At 43.2% G+C, this 20956-nt stretch overlaps 1 protein-coding gene across 1 annotated transcript in view; it reads left to right on the top strand.

Moving 5' to 3' along the window:
- Positions 1–20956, top strand: part of LOC143806510 (receptor-type tyrosine-protein phosphatase beta-like) — a 131420-nt gene that overhangs the window by 40140 nt on the left and 70324 nt on the right. Inside the window, exons 11-18 of the mRNA XM_077287126.1 lie at positions 5632–5901; positions 6210–6485; positions 7580–7834; positions 7975–8244; positions 8602–8877; positions 11989–12243; positions 12384–12656; positions 16898–17176. Of these exons, the coding sequence (XP_077143241.1) occupies positions 5632–5901; positions 6210–6485; positions 7580–7834; positions 7975–8244; positions 8602–8877; positions 11989–12243; positions 12384–12656; positions 16898–17176 (2154 nt within the window). The remainder of the gene's footprint in view (positions 1–5631; positions 5902–6209; positions 6486–7579; positions 7835–7974; positions 8245–8601; positions 8878–11988; positions 12244–12383; positions 12657–16897; positions 17177–20956) is intronic.

The following is a 20956-nucleotide window of genomic DNA, read 5'->3' as shown; positions in this document are numbered from 1 at the left end:
CCGCTATTAACTAGTTAAATGCCGCTGTCAAACACAGACAGCGGCATTTAACTACCGCATCCGGCCGGGCGGCAGGAAATGACGTCAACGCCGACCCCCATCACATGATCGGAGGTCGGCGATGCTTCAGTATTGTAACCATAGAGGTCCTTGAGACCTCTATGGTTACTGATCCCCGGCAGCTGTGAGCGCCACCCTGTGGTCGGCGCTCACAGCACACCTGATTTTCTACTACATAGCAGCGAACAGCAGATCACTGCTATGTAGCAGAGGCGATGGCGCTGTGCCAGCTTCTAGCCTTCCATGGAGGCTATTGAAGCATGGCAAAAGTTAAAAAAAAGTTTTAAAAAAATGTGAAAAAAATAAAAAAATATAAAAGTTTAAATCACCCCCCTTTCGCCCCAATCAAAATAAATCAATAAAAAAAAAATCAAACCTACACATATTTGGTATCGCCATTTTCAGAATCGTCCGATCTATCAATAAGAAAAAAGCATTAACCTGATCACTAAACGGCATAAGGAGAAAAAAATCGAAACGCCAGAATTATGTTTTTTTGGTCGCCGCGACATTGCATTAAAATGCAATAACGGGCGATCAAAAGAACGTATCTGCACCAAATTGGAATCATTAAAAACGCCAGCTCGGCACGCAAAAAATAAGCCCTCAACCGACCCCAGATCATGAAAAATGGAGAAGCTACGAGTATCGGAGAATGGCGCTTTTTTTTTTTTTAGCAAAGTTTGGAATTTTTTTTCACCACTTAGGTAAAAAATAACCTAGTCATGTTAGGTGTCTATGAACTCGTAGTGACCTGGAGAATCATAATGGCAGGTCAGTTTTAGCATTTAGTGAACCTAGCAAAAAAGCCAAGCAAAAAACAAGCGTGGGATTGCACTTTTTTTGCAATTTCATCGCACTTGGAATTTTTTTCCCGTTTTCTAGTACACGACATGGTAAAACCAATGATGTCGTTCAAAAGTACAACTCGTCCCGCAAAAAATAAGCCCTCACATGACCAAATTGACGGAAAAATAAAAAAGTTATGGCTCTGGGAAGGAGGGGAGTGAAAAACGAACACGGAAAAACGAAAAATCCCAAGGTCATGAAGGGGTTAAAGTGATAGTGTTTGATATTGTTAGAGAAGTTAGCCAGCATCGTAGTTTAAATGTCAGATAGTTAAAATATGCATAGATAATGTTGAGTGTTACGGAGAGAGTTTTAAAGATGATGTTTTGCACTTTAGCGTAAAAAGAGTTCTAAAGATAGTATACCCGTAGAGGGTAATCGTCATTTTGTATTTAGTCTTTAATATTTAATGTTAAAGAAAGTTCTATTTATGAAAAGGTTATTTTCTACCTTGTATTAAAGTTTGGTATCGTTTAAAGTAATAGCCTCCCATAAAGGGAAGAGAAATTGTTTAACCGGTTTGTATGCATTTCTAACCACTTACTGTTGTTTTTGTTTTCCCAGTCCGGGAGTGCTGGATCTAACGGGGGGGGGGGGGGGGGGGGGGGTGTAACACTCCAGGTTTCTGGTTGTTACAGTGGCATTGCTTTCCTTATGGGGAAAGTGATGTCACGCTTGGAAGTGAGGAAGGATCCTTTTTATCAGGTATTCGGCACATACAACACTCTTCTGACTCCAGGCCAGAAGTGGGAGCTCTGAACCCAGTTTCAGGGGAGCTTCCCTAAATATAGATATATATTCTGGTCTGGAGGAGGAGTTAGTCTGTGAGAGGAGAGTGAGGAGTGAGGAAGGAGATCTGGGGCCTTGCAGCCACGTGAGGTGCAGCAGATCCTGGGAAGAGCAAAGAGAAAGCAGAGCAGTCTGTAAAGAGAGCGTGAAGGGGAAGTGAAGCGCAGGAGAGTAAAGAGCTGGAGATAGATGCTGCGACTGAGCTACCACCCTACTAAGCGCATGAAACCGGTAGGTGGAAGACAGAGGTTGTGCAGCACTGTACATCACACAGCAGAAACCGGCGGGACAGCAGATTGCAAGTTACCTGTCCACCACACACCTGAAGACACAATAACGCATAGAGCCCGGGTCACGATAGAGATCCTGTAAAAAAGCTTGAGTTACCTGTCATACGGGTAGTGTCCTACCAACCAGGGGGACAGAGAGAAAATGTGAGGACCTTGTGTGAGGCCTAAGGTAGCAAGGGACTACACCGCAGCTTCTAGAGGGAAAGCTTCCAACCCCACCTGGTAAGGGGGATTCCAGATTTGCTTCCAAGCCAGCCGGACCATACCAGTTCCTGTAATCTGGTACCCTGGACTGTGGATGCCTGAACCCTTCAGTAAAGAGGTAAAGAGACTGCAACCCTGTATCGTCCGTTTCTTTCTAACCCACCTACCACCTGTTCCCACTACACCGGGTGCCCTGGGGACCCAGCTTCACCTGTGGAAAGCCATACCATCCGTGCTGCCACAATATCACCCCAGAGGACCTCTTTTAGCAGTTTCGGTCATCCCTGACCGAATACCACAGGTGGTATCACGAACACAAACTTTATTTCCCATTTCATATCCCCTTTTACTTGGGCGCACAGGGCCACGGACTGGGTTGCCGCCGTGACACATCCCTTCAAGTACCGGACCCGGTACTGCGTACCCCACGGCCCTAGCGGGTGTTCCATCCGCAGACTTGAAGGAGAAGAACGCATGCATCAGGGAGGCCCATGAGAAGCATCAGCAGGAGGTTCACCAGTGAGAGGACAAGTATCGTTGCCTGGCAGGGGATAAAGTTCTCTGAGAGCTCAAGATCGAGCAGGAGGCTAAGCAGGAAACTAAAGCCCAGCTCCAGAAATACATGGACAGCCGCAAAAATGAGCTCTCCGCCCTACAGAACGTACTGTCGCGCTCTCTCGATCAGATCGCAAAGAAGGTGAGTGAGCTGAAGAGACTGACCAAAGAAGTGGACTCCAGGGAGGAAGAAATCCAGCAGGGGAAGTGCCACGCAGACTTCCTCACAAGGGAGGTCGACGTCTTGAAAAAATGCTCTGACTCTCAGGATGAGGAGGTCAAATACTATATCCAAGAAGGTGAGACTTCGCTCTTCCAGTGCATGTTAGAGGTACCCGAGGACATGTGAGAAGCTTGTGTCAGTGAGGCTGTGCATGAGGCATTTAGAAAGGTGGTGGAAGAGTGTAGTGTGAACTGGGCGCCAGAGACTAAGCAGTTGGTTATACTGTCGACTAGGGAAGTCAAAGTGAAGTGGGTGGCTATCCTAAGTGACATGCACCTATACTGTCTTCGCACAAAACAGATGATGCTGTTGAGGAATAAGGAGGCCGCTTGACGTCTGGAACATGCAAGGAAAGCTCAAAGTTGCCTGGGGTTTGTGCCCAAAAATCTGGTGAGGAAAGTCATTGGGTGACTTGGAAAAGTGATGCAGGAAATTGTGAATAAGTCCGGTGGGGTGAGTGTGAGGATCCCGTCTAACGGCGAAGCCCAGGTAGCTGGTGAAGATGGGATGGTTCCATTATTCATTGTCGGATCAATGGAGAGCCTTAAATATAGTCAAATACTCCTTGAATATCGGGTGGCATACCTACGTGAGGTAGAGCAGATGAGACTGGACAGACTGCAGAATAATGTACAGCTACAGGAAATGGAAAGAAGGTGGCAACCACTTTCATCCCGAGGTATAGAGAGATGAAGGGGTTCTCTAAAGACTAAAATTACGCAATCTGAAGCTAAAAGGGTTAGAAGTAGTGACTGCTCTGTTAACTCAATGATGAGTAGCCTAGGCAGGAGACCCTGTAGCGGATGTGTTGATAAAGGGTCAGACTCAGACCAGACAGTGGGCTCGACTGTAAGGGAGTCTCATGGCGGCACAAACCATTGGAGGCTGTTAGGGAGAGAATGGTCTGGAAAAGGGGCAACTCTTCCAGAAGAGGTGACGGAGTCAGATGATACATTGTTCCAAAAAGGTTCAGGGACCCGATTTTGACAGATGGGTGTACTATCAAAGGCAACCGAGATGGGTCTCTGGTAGGGGGAAGTAAGTAAGGAGGCTAATGGCCATGTAATCAATGGGAGGTATGTGTCACAGAGATGGCTGCTCCCTGTGATGCAACCTGGAGTATTTTGCTTTAGTGCACGTGATCACTAAGATGTCGTTTAGTGCACCTGGGTCCGGGTTGCGGGTAGCTATGAGAGATAAGCAGTCTGGCTACCCACATACCTCACCTGTGGGTGTGGTTACAGCCTACATAGTGGAGACTGTTATTTGCCAAGAAGGCCTCCTGTGTGTGGCTCCAGACCGAGCCTGCATGCTGGACATTGCCCCAGCCTGTGTGCCCACAGGCCTGAGGGAGCAGAAAGCCTGGCTGAGGATATTTTGTGTTGTTTTGCCTGCACTGAAGGCTGTTTTCCTTCTGTTGTTACTGCTGGGTTTATGGAGCAAATAAACCTGCACAGACTTTTTAAAGAAATATGCCTTCTGATTTCCTCATGCTGAACCTGAGTGAGTACGAAACCCCCACACATCCTTATATCACCGTTCTCCTCTGTTACTGGTGTAACAGGCCATAGTATACCCCAAGTCCAGACTATACCCGCAGTTAAAGCAGCCTAGGCTTGATTATACCCGGGTATATTATGGCCTAGGCCATTACATACCCCTCCTGTAAGATTATACCCCCCATTGATATCAGCAGCATTGAGTGATATACACAAGAATTATGCCACGTCTCTATTGCCGGGTGTCTGAAGACCAGGGGCTCCTTCCCTGTCCCTAATGCTAGGGGCCCCCTAGCTCACCCTGTTCCCCAGATCTCTTCTGATGGTGAAGACGTTGTGGCCACATATCTTGCCTTAGCTCCTAAATCCACCTCCAGTCTATAACTTTCCCCACCCAGGAAAGACGGGAGCAGTAGTGGACCGTAATACACCTACCAGACTAACAAGGTAATACGAACAGGGAAAAAGGAAAATACCAATTATACAAATATACATCCATAAACAACAGGGGTAAACACTGGGGTGTGGAGAATGGGGTTAAACCAAAGTAACAGAAGAATGGGAATTATCACAAACTCAAAACCAAGCAACAGACAAGGATAAATAAACTAAACTCCTTCTCCAATAATAACCTCCAACAACCACCAGCCATGCAGCATAAGCTACTCTGACAATGAGTGCTAGCCAGGACCTAGATTATATAGGAGATGGTAGTGGATCACAGTGCACAGCTGAGAGCCTTAATGCAGGAAAGCTTCCAGGAGCTATCAACATAGCAGATTAACCCCTGCACTGCTAAAAGAAATGTAATTCTAAGATCATTCTTCATCATGTGACTAACAACACAAGTACCTTCCCACTACGGGGAAGTCAGGTTTAAGCTATTAAAAAATGGCATAAAAAAAATCTATCTCATTTACAAGGGCTCATAAAATGGATAAATACATTGTAGCCTGGAGGGGTATAGTTTGGTCTTAGCTATTTTACACCCCCGGGTATAGTTTGGCCAAGGACAGTTTATCCCCCAGGTATGCTGTGGCCAAACTATACCCATGTTTAATCTGGACAGAGGTTAATTTGGCCTTTTACACCAGCACTTTTACCTTATTATACAGATGCTGGATATGTTCTCACCTCTCTGTATTTCTCTCTTTCTCTTCAGATCCAACTCCACCTGGAACTTTGTCCTTTATCACAGTTACAACAAAGAACCTGTCATTATCTTGGTTGGAGCCAGTAAATATGACCGGTGTGAATAAGACATATAATATCAGCTATGGGATATATCCATCAACTACCTTATCTGTGACCATTCCCACAACAAATGTCACCCTCCAGAGCCTGATATCTGGGACTAATTACTCCATAACTGTGGAAACAGTCGGCGTCCGGGGGTATCAGAGCTCTCCAGTCACCACATCGGTCTATACAAGTAGGTTCTATGTGTTCTTGAAAAACTAAGATAAATATTGTATTTTGTATCACAGTTTGTATTATTATATTAACATTAACACCTTCAATATTGATGATTGTTGAAGAACTGCGTGAATATAATGGTAAAATCATGATTCTGAGCTATAGTCTCAGCATATTATAGAGATGCAAGTCATTGAAGTCAGTGATGTGTACATTTGACCTAAAATATTTTCAAAAGGAAATATTGTTGTTTGTTTTGTACATTATAATTTCTGGATGTACAACTGGGGGAGACACATTTAGTTTAATTTTTTTTAATTACAGAACCGACATCAGTGAAATCTCTGCAGATCAGCGCTGTGACCTCATATTCTGTGTCTCTGACGTGGAGTAAACCTGATGAGTATCAGACGTCTTACAGCTACAGAGTCCAGACCAATGTCACCTCATCAGCATCAATGATAAATGATACAATAGTGACGAGTGAATCAGTGACAATAATGAATCTGACACCAGGAGAAACATATACATTCCTGGTCTATACAAGAGCTGCCGATAACAGCACTGAATCAGATCCGGTGTCTAATACGGCCTGCACAGGTGAGGATAGGGAGGGTAAAACGGGGAATTTTGTTAGGCTAGGGCATAGGCTGCTTTCACATATCAGGTTTTTGCCGTCAGGCTAAATCCGGCAAATTTTGAAAAAAAACAATCCAGCAAAAATTGCCGCCGAATCCGTTTTTTTCTCATAGACTTGTATTAGCAACAGATTGCGACAGATAGCCTCACGATTCATCCGTTTTTCGCTGGATCCGTCGCTGTCCGTCTTTTCGCCTGTCACAAAAAAAAAGACATAGTAACGTTTGTTGTGTCCGGTGAAAAAACAGACAGCAACGGATCGATCGCCGTCCATTGTTTGCTATAATGGAACCCTATGGCGCCAGATCCATCAAATGATGGAATCCGGATTCCGTTTTTTTCAACTAAGCATGCATTTTCCATTCTGGGGTCTCTCTCTGTCTCTCCCCTCCCCGGATCAGGAAGTCCCCTGGATCAGAGAGTCGGATCCGGCAAAAAAACCGGATCCGTCGCATCAGTTTTTCACAATTTGCAACGGATCTGTTTTTTTCAAAATTCGCCGGATTTAGCCTGACAGCAAAAACCTGATCTGTGAAAGTAGCCTTAATGACGATGCAGCGAAATGAAATTGCTCAACGTTTTCCTATTAATAAAAAAGTAGCAAACGTGACATGGTTGGAATTTGTGATGTTGGCAATGATACTCGAAAAGAAAAGTAGTAAAATATCTGAGTGTGCATGTGTATGGGGGAGCAGGGGGAAAAGCTGCTGGAGAGCGACTATGGAAGGTGCATGGCCGGCTTTAGTCTGCAAGTTATTATCATGGACTTGCTGTAAAGTATTGCTGATTATATAACTAATGTTCTGATATTTGTGTTGAGTTACTCTTCTCTTATAGTGTATTAATAAAAAAATATACGGTATAATGTGTAAGAGAAGAATAACAATTCTCATTACTGACTGATGTAAATCACTAATTATACATTTTTCATAGTTATTGCTCAATTCACTGGATAGCAAACATGTAAGTGTTGTACTGCCATAGGCCGATTACTGATATTATACCAGAGGTATGTGCTGTATAACTAACCTGTCTGTGATGTATATTATTCTCAGTTCCCGGACAAGTTTCCACCATCACCATGAATAATCACCAGTCGGTTGATGTTCTTGGAGCCTCATGGATAATACCAGCAGGACAAGTGGATAATTATACAGTCAGTCTAACAGGAGCCATCAATAACACGACACAAACGACGAGCACACAAGTGAATTTCACAGGATTACTTCCAGGCAGAGAATATAATGTCACTGTACAGACAGTCAGTGGGAGCTGCAGCCAGACATCTGCTCCAGTGACCGAGGCCACATGTGAGTATCATCAGGATCTGCTCAGTAATGGCTCCTTATCATCCTCATATCACCATTCTCCTCTGTTACCGGCACTTTTACCTTATTATACAGATGCTGGATATGTTCTCACCTCTCTGTATTTCTCTCTTTCTCTACAGATCCAACTCCACCTGGAATATTATCCTTTATCATAATTACTACAAAGAACCTGACATTTTCTTGGTTGGAGCCAGTAAATATGACCGGTGTGAATAAGACATATAACATAAGCTATGGGATATATCCAGCAACTAACTTATCTGTGACAAGTCCCACAACAAATGTCACCCTCCAGAGCCTGATATCTGGGACTAATTACTCCATAACTGTGGTAACAGTCGGAGTCCGGGGGTATCAGAGCTCTCCGGTCACCGCATTGGTCTATACAAGTAGGTTCTATGTGATCTTGAAAAACTAAGTGATATATTATATTTCGTATCACAGTTTGTATTATTATATTAACATTAACACCTTCAATATTGATGATTGTTGAAGAACAGCGTGAATATAATGGTAAAATCATGATCCTGAGCTATAGTCTCAGCATATTATAGAGATGGAAGTCGTTTAAGTCCGTGATGTGTACATTTCTATGATTTGATCCAAAATATTTTCAAAAGGAAATATTGTTGTTTGATTTGTACATTATAATTTCTGGATGTACAACTGGGATAGACACAGTCATACATATAAATGTTAATTATGTCTAATATTTGACAATTTTATTTTAATTTTTTAAATTTCAGAACCGATATCAGTGAAATCTCTGCAGATCGGCGCTGTGACCTCATATTCTGCGTCTCTGACTTGGAGTAAACCTGATGAGTATCAGAGGTCTTACAAATACAGAGTCCAGACCAATGTCACCTCATCAGCCACAATGATAAATAATACAATAGTGACAAGTGAATCAGTGACAATAATGAATCTGACACCAGGAGAAACATATACATTCCTGGTCTATACAAGAGCTGCCGATAACAGCACTGAATCAGACCCGGTGTCTAATACGACCTGCACAGGTGAGGACAGGGAGGGTGAAACGTGGAATTTTGTTAGGCTAGGGCTTAATGACGATGCAGCGAGATGAAATTGCTCAACGTTTTCCTGTTAATAAAAAAGTAGCAAATGTGACATGGTTGGAATTTGTGACGTTGGCAATGATACTAGCAAAGAAAAGTAGTAAAATATCTGAGGTCAAAATAACAGCCAAAGTGTCCCAGTTAAATGAAGCAAATTTTAACATTATTTTATTCTTCAAATGAGGAAATAGGGGTCTAAAAATGTCAACATCTCCCGGACCACTGACTCCTGTTTATGACAACCCAGCTTTCCCCGCAGGGATAGGTAGGGTGAACTACTTAAACACAGAAGTGCATGATCCATTATATATGACTATTTAAACCAAACCGGAATAAAGTCTCTCCAAGAAATATTCTTAGGTGATGAACCAGCCACAGGTACTTGGTTCTTCTATGAACAACTGAAAAGCTTTATCACCACCATATCCAAACAAACTGATATTAGTAGGTCACTTACTCCCTTTGAGGTGCTTTGCGTATCAACGAACCCTCCAGGTCATACCGTCTCCCTCTTATATAAGCTTTACCAAGACGGACAAACTCCCTTACATCACTTTCCAGCATTTTTTTCAAAATGGGAGAATGACTTGGGGAAACCTCTATCACCCAAGGATTGATCAAAGATCCTTTTGTTTACATTTCAGTCGTCGTTGTGCTCGGTATCACAGGAGAGGAGTTGTAAGATTTTATCAAGGTGGTATAGGTGCCCTTCCTATATCCAATCCATGTTCCCGACGACTCCAGATATTTGGTGGGCTTGTCCGCCCATAAAGGAATTATGGTCAGAGATTTTTTAATTATGCAACAGATTATCTATCTGTAAGATCCAACCCTCCATGGAGCTAGCTTTATCATCATTAAGTGATATGTCGATCTCTAAGTTTAAAAAGGGTCTGCTAAAAAATGTCCTCACCGCCATAAGGAATTTGATTCCTCGGCTTTGGAAACAAGAAAAATCGCCTTCAATTGCTGAATTCGTTGCGGAACTCAATGACATCTACAGAATGGAACAAATTATAGGTCTAGTAACAGGAGATCCAGATAAGATATACAACACATGGACTCATTGGATCACATTTAGGGAAACCCCAGACCTAGACTCTTGGCTATCTGGAGCTTTATTTTCACATACTAATAAAATACACACTTTTATAACAAGGATAAGTTGAATCGGGTTCACTCCGCTCACATAGATCCAGTCAAATAGACCTTCATTCCTTTTCCCTGCTTGTCGCGTGTCCTGGGCTTGCCAAATGGGGAAATTTCGATTGCAACTTTAATTTCAATTCCTTGTCCCCTGCACAAAATAACCTTTCCCTTCCCCCCCTTCTTCAGTTCTTTCTCTTTCCTTCTTTGAGCTATCTTCTTTTTCACATCTTAAATTTGATATGACCTATTTCTTCACTCATGAATAAGTTCATTTCAAAAAGCTGGTAATAAAACATAAATTATCTCTACGGGTTTTAATGATACTAACAATAATTACCAATGATCAGAAATTATATGAAATGCCATTACTAAATCTAAATATAAATCTATTATCAATTATCTATTATCAATATAAATCTATTATTATTCTCATGTACAGCACCATGGAATCAATGGTGCTATATAAATAAATAATAATAATAATCAAGGTTATGCCTTTATAATTACATGACTATGAGCAAATTATACCTATATTTATGTTTATTTTCGAGACTGTACTTGCATTGTTTAATCAAATTGAATTCAATAAATTTGATTTATACAAAAAAACTCTGAGTGTGCATGTGTATAGGGGAGCAGGAGGAAAAGCTGCTGGAGAGCGACTATGGAAGGTATATGGCCGGCTTTAGTCGGCAAGTTATTATCATATACTTGCTGTAAACTATTGCTGATTATATAGCTAATGTTCTGATATTTGTGTTGAGTTACTGCAGCACCCCCAGGTAACCGGTTGCTGCAGTGATGTTGCCTTCCCTTCCAGGAGGGTGATGTCACGCTTGGAGGCAAGGGGATCCTATCTATCAGGTAAGGCACTCGCATTCAACACAATCTGAATCTAGGCCAGGAGAGGGAGCTCAGGACCCGGATTCAGGGGAGCTCCCTTACACTTTATGTATCCTGGTCTGGAGGAGGAGCCAGTGAGTCTGAGAGAGTCTGAGGGAGATAGTGGAGGGAGACAGTTGGTCTCCAGTAACTGATAGACATCTGGAGCAGACGTGGGGGCTGAGCAGTCACAAGGGAGCTGCTACCCCTGGAAAGAGAAGCAGAAGGAGAGTTGAATTGTGGAGGAACTTAGAGGAAAGAAGCACAAAGGAGGAAAGGGCTCAGGAGGGGAACAGCGGAAGGACACCCTCAGAGTCAGAGCGCAGAAGCCGGGTACCAGGAGCCCGAGGTCGTGTTGTTCTCCAGGACGTGCGACAGAACCGGCGGGCAAAGCACTATATGTCAATTGCCCGTAACAAGTCTGAGGTGAATCAGTGACCATGAGAGCCGGGTAATCTAAGAGATCCTATAAACAGGCTCAAACTGCCTATCGTACAGGCATCTGCCTTAGGACAGGAGAGAGGGGGACTTGCACTGAACTTCAAGCAGCAGGGACCTAATTAACTAAACGGCGCTTGCAGGAAAGGCTTATGGACCTCACCTGGTAAAAGGATCTCTTATTGCCTCCAAGCCGGCGTCACAAACAGACATTACAAATCTGCTTACAGACCTTTCCCTTTAATTGGACGCCCAGGGCCACGGACCAGGTCGCAGCCACCATGACATCCCTTTTAAGACCGGACCCGGTACTGAGTACCCCACTGCCCTGGTGTGGACGCTCCATTACTCTTCTCTTATAGCTTATTAATGAAAAAAAAGTGTATAACGTGTAAGTGAAGAATCAAAATAAATTCTCATTACTGACTGGTGTAAATCACTAATTATACATTTTTCATAGTTATTGCTCAGTTCACCGGATAGCAAACATGTAAGTGTTGTACTGCCAAAGGCCGATTACTGATATTATACCAGAGGTATCTGCTGTACAACTAACCTGTCTGTGATTTCTATTATTCTCAGTTCCCGGACAAGTTTCCCCCATCACCATGAATAATTACCAGTCGGTTTATGTTCTTGGAGCCTCATGGATAAAACCAGCAGGAAAAGTGGATAATTATACAGTCAGCCTAACAGGAGCCATCAATAACACGACACAAACGACGAGCACACAAGTGAATTTCACAGGATTACTACCAGGCAGAGAATATAATGTCACTGTACAGACAGTCAGTGGGAGCTGCAGCCAGACATCTGCTCCAGTGACCGAGGCCACATGTGAGTATCATCAGGATCTGCTCAGTAATGGCTCCTTATCATCCTCATATCACCATTCTCCTCTGTTACCGGCACTTTTACCTTATTATACAGATGCTGGATATGTTCTCACCTCTCTGTATTTCTCTCTTTTCCTGCAGATCCAACTCCACCTGGAATATTATCCTTTATCACAATTACTACAAAGAACCTGACATTATCTTGGTTGGAGCCAGTAAATATGACCGGTGTGAATAAGACATATAATATCAGCTATAGGATATATCCATCAACTAACTTATCTGTGACAAGTCCCACAACAAGTGTCACCACCCTCCAGAGCCTGATATCTGGGACTAATTACTCCATAGCTGTGGTAACAGTCGGAGCCCGGGGGTATCAGAGCTCTCCGGTCACCACATCGGTCTATACAAGTAGGTTTATTCTAACTGTAATTAAACTGCAATCTACAATGTTTTATTATTCTAACATCTATCACAATATATTCTGGATTTAAATAGCATATAATCTTTGCTACTTTTTGGTTTACTATATCGTGTAGTAAAGTTCTGTTAATGGATAATACACAGAGTAACAACTTCGCTATACTTTCCCTCTTCCAGGTTGTGGGTACGTTTGGAGCAGCAAGAAACAAATTAATACAATTTTAGATTTAATATTCAAAAAAAAAAGTCTAGTGCTTACAAAGACGACAGACTGATTAAATAATAAAAAGAAATACACACAAGCAAAACCAGTATAAAACAAAATTGTTAAATACTAAAATGTCTTATGGATGGAATCTGTGAGACCTTCTGGTGGAGATCGCCACCGAAATTTGGACAGATTTACAATGCACATTGTATGTCCTGAGTCTGACAATGAGTTTTCTGGACGAGATGTTTTAATGCGTCCACATCCCATCACCTCTCCTCATTGTCAGGTCAGAGAAGGATGGTTAATTGCATGTATGGAAAAATAGGCAAAGACATGATTCTAATTTATCGATATTAATTAGTTGTCTGTGATCAACATATACTTATACTGATGAGTGGCACTTCTATGCTGTCCAGAATGCATAACGAAAAATATTTGCCATAGGGACCCAAATTTTTAGGTACATACAGTATGTGCAAAAATTAGAAGTGACAAATTAGATTGAACTAAAATTGATACATTATATTCATACATGATAAACATTATGACTAAGAAAAAAATCAGTGTTAGGTGCTAGGAAAAAGGGGAGACTGGAAAAAACTCTCATATATATATAAGTAGCAGCGATGATATCAATTTATATTCAACTATCAAACAACAACATCTAAACTGCCTGTGCTTTAAATAATATATATCACAGTTTTATAAAAATTTGATGTCAAAGATCTTTTATCACTGTTGGCAAACAAGATTAGGCATATCAATGTAACATTACTAAAATAAATAAGGCCTGTTATGACTAACCTACTGTGGCCAAGAAATATCCGACAAATATGAAGAGAACCCCAATATAGGAGAGTGATATGCCTCAACAGATGCAGCCCCTATTTGGGAGAGTAAAGGAGAGATGCCGCCTCTGGGCCCGATGCACACGTTTCACCCTGCTTCTTCAAAGGGCGAAGAAATGATTCTAAATTATGTCATATTTTCCCAAATAAACCTCCTAGGGCGCACCGGTGGCATGCATGCCAGAGGGGGCGTGCACAGCCCTCCCTGTTGCTGTTCTGCCGCATCAGTGGACCGGGGCTGGCAGTTGAGGAGCCCAGCGACGCCAGCCCTTACTTCAGCTGGATCTGTGTCCTCGGATCCACATCCAGCTGAAGTATATTACAGAGCTCAAACTTGCCGGGTCCGTGCTCCGCAATACACGCTGCTGGCCAATCAGAGGCCAGCAGCTGATGCCCCCACCTGCTCTCTGCATGAGTTGTTTTTTCTAAACTAAAGGTACCGTTACACTAAACGACTTACCAACGATCACGACCAGCGATGCGATCGTTGGTAAGTCGTTATGTGGTCGCTGGGGAGCTGTCACACAGACAGCTCTCTCCAGCGACCAACGATAAGGGGAACGACTTCGGCATCGTTGAAACTGTCTTCAACGATGCCGAAGTCCCCCTGCAGCACCCGGGTAACCAGGGTAAATATCGGGTTACTAAACGCGGCCCTGCGCTTAGTAACCCGATATTTACCCTGGTTACAAGTGAACACATCGCTGGATCGGTGTCACACACACTGATCCAGCGATGACAGCGGGTGATCAGCGACGAAATAAAGTTCTGGACTTCTAGCTCCGACCAGCAATATCACAGCGGGATCCTGATCGCTGCTGCGTGTCAAACACAACAATATCGCTATCAAGGACGCTGCAACGTCACGGATCGTTGTCGTTCTCGCTGCAAAGTCGCTTAGTGTGAAGGTACCTTAAAACCTCAGTATTCATGTTAAATTGCCATGTTGGCACTTTGCGATAAATCAGTGGGTTTTAGGTTGCAGTTTGGGCCCTCGGTCTCCAAAAGGTTCGCCGTCACTGTCCTAGGGGAATAATATGACAACACATTTCCAAGCATACTTTCACCATCCTAGACACACCAACCATGACTATGATATATCCATAACTAAAATTTATATTACATTTCCCTGGTTTCCTAAGGCTGAAAATCCTGGAGCTTGCACTCACAGAAGTGATTATGTCCCCCGATCACAGATGAATCCGTGGATGGTCTTCTCACCAGATTATTATCGATATGGCATGGAAATATTTCCATTCCTATGTGATATCCCTGATTTGCCAGAGACTTACTGTTTACCTTAGGGGCCATTATCTTCTGCATATACAGGTCCTTCTCAAAAAATTAGCATATAGTGTTAAATTTCATTATTTACCATAATGTAATGATTACAATTAAACTTTCATATATTATAGATTCATTATCCACCAACTGAAATTTGTCAGGTCTTTTATTGTTTTAATACTGATGATTTTGGCATACAACTCCTGATAACCCAAAAAACCTGTCTCAATAAATTAGCATATCAAGAAAAGGTTCTCTAAATGACCTATTACCCTAATCTTCTGAATCAACTAATTAACTCTAAACACATGCAAAAGATACCTGAGGCTTTTAAAAACTCCCTGCCTGGTTCATTACTCAAAACCCCCATCATGGGTAAGACTAGCGACCTGACAGATGTCAAGAAGGCCATCATTGACACCCTCAAGCAAGAGGGTAAGACCCAGAAAGAAATTTCTCAACAAATAGGCTGTTCCCAGAGTGCTGTATCAAGGCACCTCAATGGTAAGTCTGTTGGAAGGAAACAATGTGGCAGAAAACGCTGTACAACGAGAAGAGGTGACCGGAACCTGAGGAAGCAGTGGAGAAGGACCGATTCCAGACCTTGGGGAACCTGAGGAAGCAGTGGACTGAGTCTGGTGTGGAAACATCCAGAGCCACCGTGCACAGGCGTGTGCAGGAAATGGGCTACAGGTGCCGCATTCCCCAGGTAAAGCCACTTTTGAACCATAAACAGCGGCAGAAGCGCCTGACCTGGGCTACAGAGAAGCAGCACTGGACTGTTGCTAAGTGGTCCCAAGTACTTTTTTCTGATGAAAGCAAATTTTGCATGTCATTCGGAAATCAAGGTGCCAGAGTCTGGAGGAAGACTGGGGAGAAGGAAATGCCAAAATGCCTGAAGTCCAGTGTCAAGTACCCACAGTCAGTGATGGTGTGGGGTGCCATGTCAGCTGCTGGTGTTGGTCCACTGTGTTTCATCAAGGGCAGGGTCAATGCAGCTAGCTATCAGGAGATTTTGGAGCACTTCATGCTTCCCTCGGCTGAAATGCTTTATGGAGATGAAGATTTCATTTTTCAGCACGACCTGGCACCTGCTCACAGTGCCAAAACCACTGGTAAATGGTTTACTGACCATGGTATTACTGTGCTCAATTGGCCTGCCAACTCTCCTGACCTGAACCCCATAGAGAATCTGTGGGATATTGTGAAGAGAAAGTTGAGAGACGCAAGACCCAACACTCTGGATGAGCTTAAGGCCGCTATTGAAGCATCCTGGGCCTCCATAACATCTCAGCAGTGTCACAGGCTGATTGCCTCCATGCCACGCCGCATTGAAGCAGTCATTTCTGCCAAAGGATTCCCGACCAAGTATTGAGTGCATAACTGAACATTATTATTTGATGGTTTTTTTGTTTGGTATTAAAAAACACTTTTATTTGATTGGTCGGGTGAAATATGCTAATTTATTGAGACAGGTTTTTTGGGTTATCAGGAGTTGTATGCCAAAATCATCAGTATTAAAACAATAAAAGACCTGACAAATTTCAGTTGGTGGATAATGAATCTATAATATATGAAAGTTTAATTGTAATCATTACATTATGGTAAATAATGAAATTTAACACTATATGCTAATTTTTTGAGAAGGACCTGTATTATCACCCCTTTGGTAGAGAGAATAATACGCAGAGTACGTTTGTTTTCCTGCCACTGTTGGCTCTTCGTTACTTTAATCATTTTCTCGCAGAGGAGATGCTGCCAGATGATCAGTGATCTTAGATTTTTATTTTTGTAATCTACAAACAATCCATAAAGTTAATATTTGATAATGATACATGCCACCCTCTCATTCTGTATCCACACTGACTTTTTTTCTATTATTTCAGAACCGATATCGGTGAAATCTCTCCTCATCACTAATTTGACCACATATTCTGTGTCTCTGGCGTGGGGTAGACCTGATGAGTATCAGACATTATACAGATACAGAGTCCAGACCAATGTCACCTCATCAGCATCGATGATAAATAATATAATAGTGACAAACGAATCAGCGACAATAATGAATCTGACACCAGGAGAAACCTATACATTCATGGTCTATACCAGAGCTGCCGATAACAGCACTGAATCCGACCCGGTGTCACTATTGCCCATCTGCACAGGTTTGTATAAACTGGCTAGAAATGATAACTAAAAAAGTAACGGCATACAATACCATGCTTTTGTCTAGCACAGTAGATTCCCGAAAGAAGTCATATAGTTCAAATTTATATTACTACATATTGTTTGTGGAGATTGTTAAATATTTTATACAGTGCTGACATTACATGAACTAACGTTTTCCATTTACCATATTTTTCTAACTACAAGACACACATTTTGCAAAGAAAAATCTTGCTAAAAAGTGTGATCACCTTTTGGTCTGGATGCAGCTTCTTCTGTTGTATAGCTGAGCGCTCTTACGTATACCTCCCATCTATTCCACATCCAGTGAGGCAGTCTCAAGTTAGAGAGCGGTCCTGCTCTCCTGAGAGATACTGTATGTCTGAACTTCATCAGTATTTACGTCCCCAGGACACAGATATAGCTGAATACAACAGTGGAGCGGGGGCCACCAGATTCTTGTTCCATAGCTCTATTTATGTGCAGTTAGAAGGACCTGAAAGAACCTTCAGATCACAGGACATTCTCAGGTTTCATGACTGTGCAGGAGACAGCAGCTCAGCAGAGGAGCAGGGATGGGACTCACAGGCAAGTGAGATGCTGGTGTGGGGGCATTATACTTTGTAGTGGCATCAGACTATGTGTGTGTGGCCATTATTGTGGGGTCTGGAGATGAAGCAGCACCTGAAGAGCCCGGGTCATTATAGAGACCCTGTAAAGCGGCTCAAGCTGCCCACCAATCAGGTACCTGTCCCAGGACAGGGGAAGGAAGGGGTACTTTGCCAGCAAGCTTCAGGTAGCAAGGGACCTCACACATCAGCGCAAATAGGAAGGCTTATGGACCTCACCTGGGAGAGGGATCACCTTTGCCTCCAAGCCGGCCGGACCACATCACCACCCGTACCTGGTACCCTTGACTGTGGACTGCTTCTACCAGTAAACCAGGTAAAGACTTTACAACTCTGTGTCCTCCACTTATATACCGGCAACCCACCATCCTTGCTATACACCTTGGGAGCCCTGGGGACCCGGTTCACCTGTGGACAGCGTAATCATCTTGCTGCAACAGCATCACCCCAGAGGACCCCTTTAAGCAGAGTTGGTCCCTCTGACCGAGAACCACAAGTGGCGTCATGAATAGACTTTATTACCAAATGCCCTTTAAAGACTTTTCCCCTTTTAAGTGAGCGCCCAGGGCCACGGACCGGGTCGCAGCCACAGTGACATACCCTCTAAGAGCGACCGGACCCGGTACCTAGTATCCCCATTGCCCTGGTGGGCGACTCACAACGCACAGAGGCACAAGGCGAAAATAGTCAAGGATAATTGTAGCTCTATTTATATACAGTGATTTCAAGTAACTCTGAACAATTAGGCCGGGGTCACACTAGCATGTTTTACGGACGTATGAGTGCAGAAAATACGTCCAGAAAATACGCATTGCACACGGCCCAATGATTCTCTATGGGGCAGCTCCTATCTGCCCTATATTACGCATCCGTAATATACGGTATGTTACGGGCGTAGAAAATTGCAGCATGCTGCATTTGTCAGCGTATTGCGCAAAAAATACGCCAATGAAAGTCTATGGGGGCAAAAAAATTACGGATTACACACGGACCATGCGTGTGACTTGCGAGAAATACGCAGTGATGTTCTATAGAAAAGCCGGTAATTCAGTGCGGTGTACAGTAAAATCACACTGACAGAATAGAATAGAATAGAATAGGTAGAATAAATGTGTACACATAGAATGTGTATATATATACAGTGCCTAAAAGTAGCATTCAACCCCCTGCAGATTTAGCAGGTTTAATAAGATGCAAATAAGTTAGAGCCTTCAAACTTCAAACAAGAGCAGGATTTATTAACAGATGCATAAATCTTACAAACCAAAAAGTTTTGTTGCTCAGTTAAATTTTTATAAATTTTAAACATAAAAGTGTGGGTCAATTATTATTCAACCCCTAGGTTTAATATTTTGTGGAATAACCTTTGTTTGCAATTACAGCTAATAATCGTCTTTTATAAGACCTGATCAGGCCGGCACAGGTCTCTGGAGTTATCTTGGCCCACTCCTCCATGCAGATCTTCTCCAAGTTATCTAGGTTCTTTGGGTGTCTCATGTGGACTTTAATCTTGAGCTCCTTCCACAAGTTTTCAATTGGGTTAAGGTCAGGAGACTGACTAGGCCACTGCAACACCTTGATTTTTTGCCTCTTGAACCAGGCCTTGGTTTTCTTGGCTGTGTGCTTTGGGTCGTTGTCTTGTTGGAAGATGAAATGACGACCCATCTTAAGATCCTTGATGGAGGAGCGGAGGTTCTTGGCCAAAATCTCCAGGTAGGCCGTGTTATCCATCTTCCCATGGATGTGGACCAGATGGCCAGGCCCCTTGGCTGAGAAACAGCCCCACAGCATGATCCTGCCACCACCATGCTTGACTGTAGGGATGGTATTCTTGGGGTCGTATGCAGTGCCATCCAGTCTCCAAACGTCACGTGTGTGGTTGGCACCAAAGATCTCGATCTTGGTCTCATCAGACCAGAGAACCTTGAACCAGTCAGTTTCAGAGTCCTCCAAGTGATCATGAGCAAACTGTAGACGAGCCTTGACATGACACTTTGAAAGTAAAGGTACCTTACGGGCTCATCTGGAACGGAGACCATTGCGGCGGAGTACGTTACTTATGGTATTGACTGAAACCAATGTCCCCACTGCCATGAGATCTTCCCGGAGCTCCTTCCTTGTTGTCCTTGGGTTAGCCTTGACTCTTCGGACAAGCCTAGCCTCGGCACGGGAGGAAACTTTCAAAGGCTGTCCAGGCCGTGGAAGGCTAACAGTAGATCCATAAGCCTTCCACTTCCGGATGATGCTCCCAACAGTGGAGACAGGTAGGCCCAACTCCTTGGAAAGGGTTTTGTACCCTTTGCCAGCCTTGTGACCCTCCACGATCTTGTCTCTGATGGCCTTGGAATGCTCCTTTGTCTTTCCCATGTTGACCATGTTTGAGTGCTGTTCACAAGTTTGGGGAGGGTCTTAAATAGTCAGAAAAGGCTGGAAAAAGAGATAATTAATCCAAACATGTGAAGCTCATTGTCCTTTGTGCCTGAACTACTTCTTAATACTTTAGGGGAACCAAACAGAATTCTGGTGGGTTGAGGGGTTGAATAATAAATGACCCTCTGAAAAGACTTTTCACAATTTAAAGAAAAAAATAAACAAAGAAATAACATTCTTTTTTGCTGCAGTGCATTTCACACTTCCAGGCTGATCTACAGTCCAAATGTCACAATGCCAAGTTAATTCCAAATGTGTAAACCTGCTAAATCTGCAGGGGGTTGAATACTACTTGTAGGCACTGTATATATATATATATATATATATATATATATATATATATATATATATATATATATATATATATATATATATGCAGCGCCCCAGAGTCCTGGTCATTGCAGTACTGTGGCTCCGCCGCTAAGGGGGGCTATGGTACGTCTGATGGCACTGAAGGAGTTCATCTGACCAGGTATCACATACACCAATACATTTCACAGTCGGGCCTCCAGGGGGAGCTAAGGGTGCTATTTATTAGGCCACTCCTCACCGTGTGGGTAAACTGGGGGTCAGGCAGGAAGTTAGACAGAAAGCTGACTGGGTTGGAACCAGGCAACACCTTGTGGCAGAGGGTGTTGTGGGGGAAGATTCGGTAGGGTCCCTGTCAGGTTTGGGACCCTGACAGAGGCCTGGCAACAAGGAAGAACGTCACGGGACCGT

The sequence above is a fragment of the Ranitomeya variabilis genome, chromosome 2, assembly GCF_051348905.1.
Source record: "Ranitomeya variabilis isolate aRanVar5 chromosome 2, aRanVar5.hap1, whole genome shotgun sequence".
Lineage (NCBI taxonomy): Eukaryota > Metazoa > Chordata > Amphibia > Anura > Dendrobatidae > Ranitomeya > Ranitomeya variabilis.
Note: the sequence above shows the minus strand (reverse complement) of the source record. Positions and strands in the feature narration are given on the sequence as shown.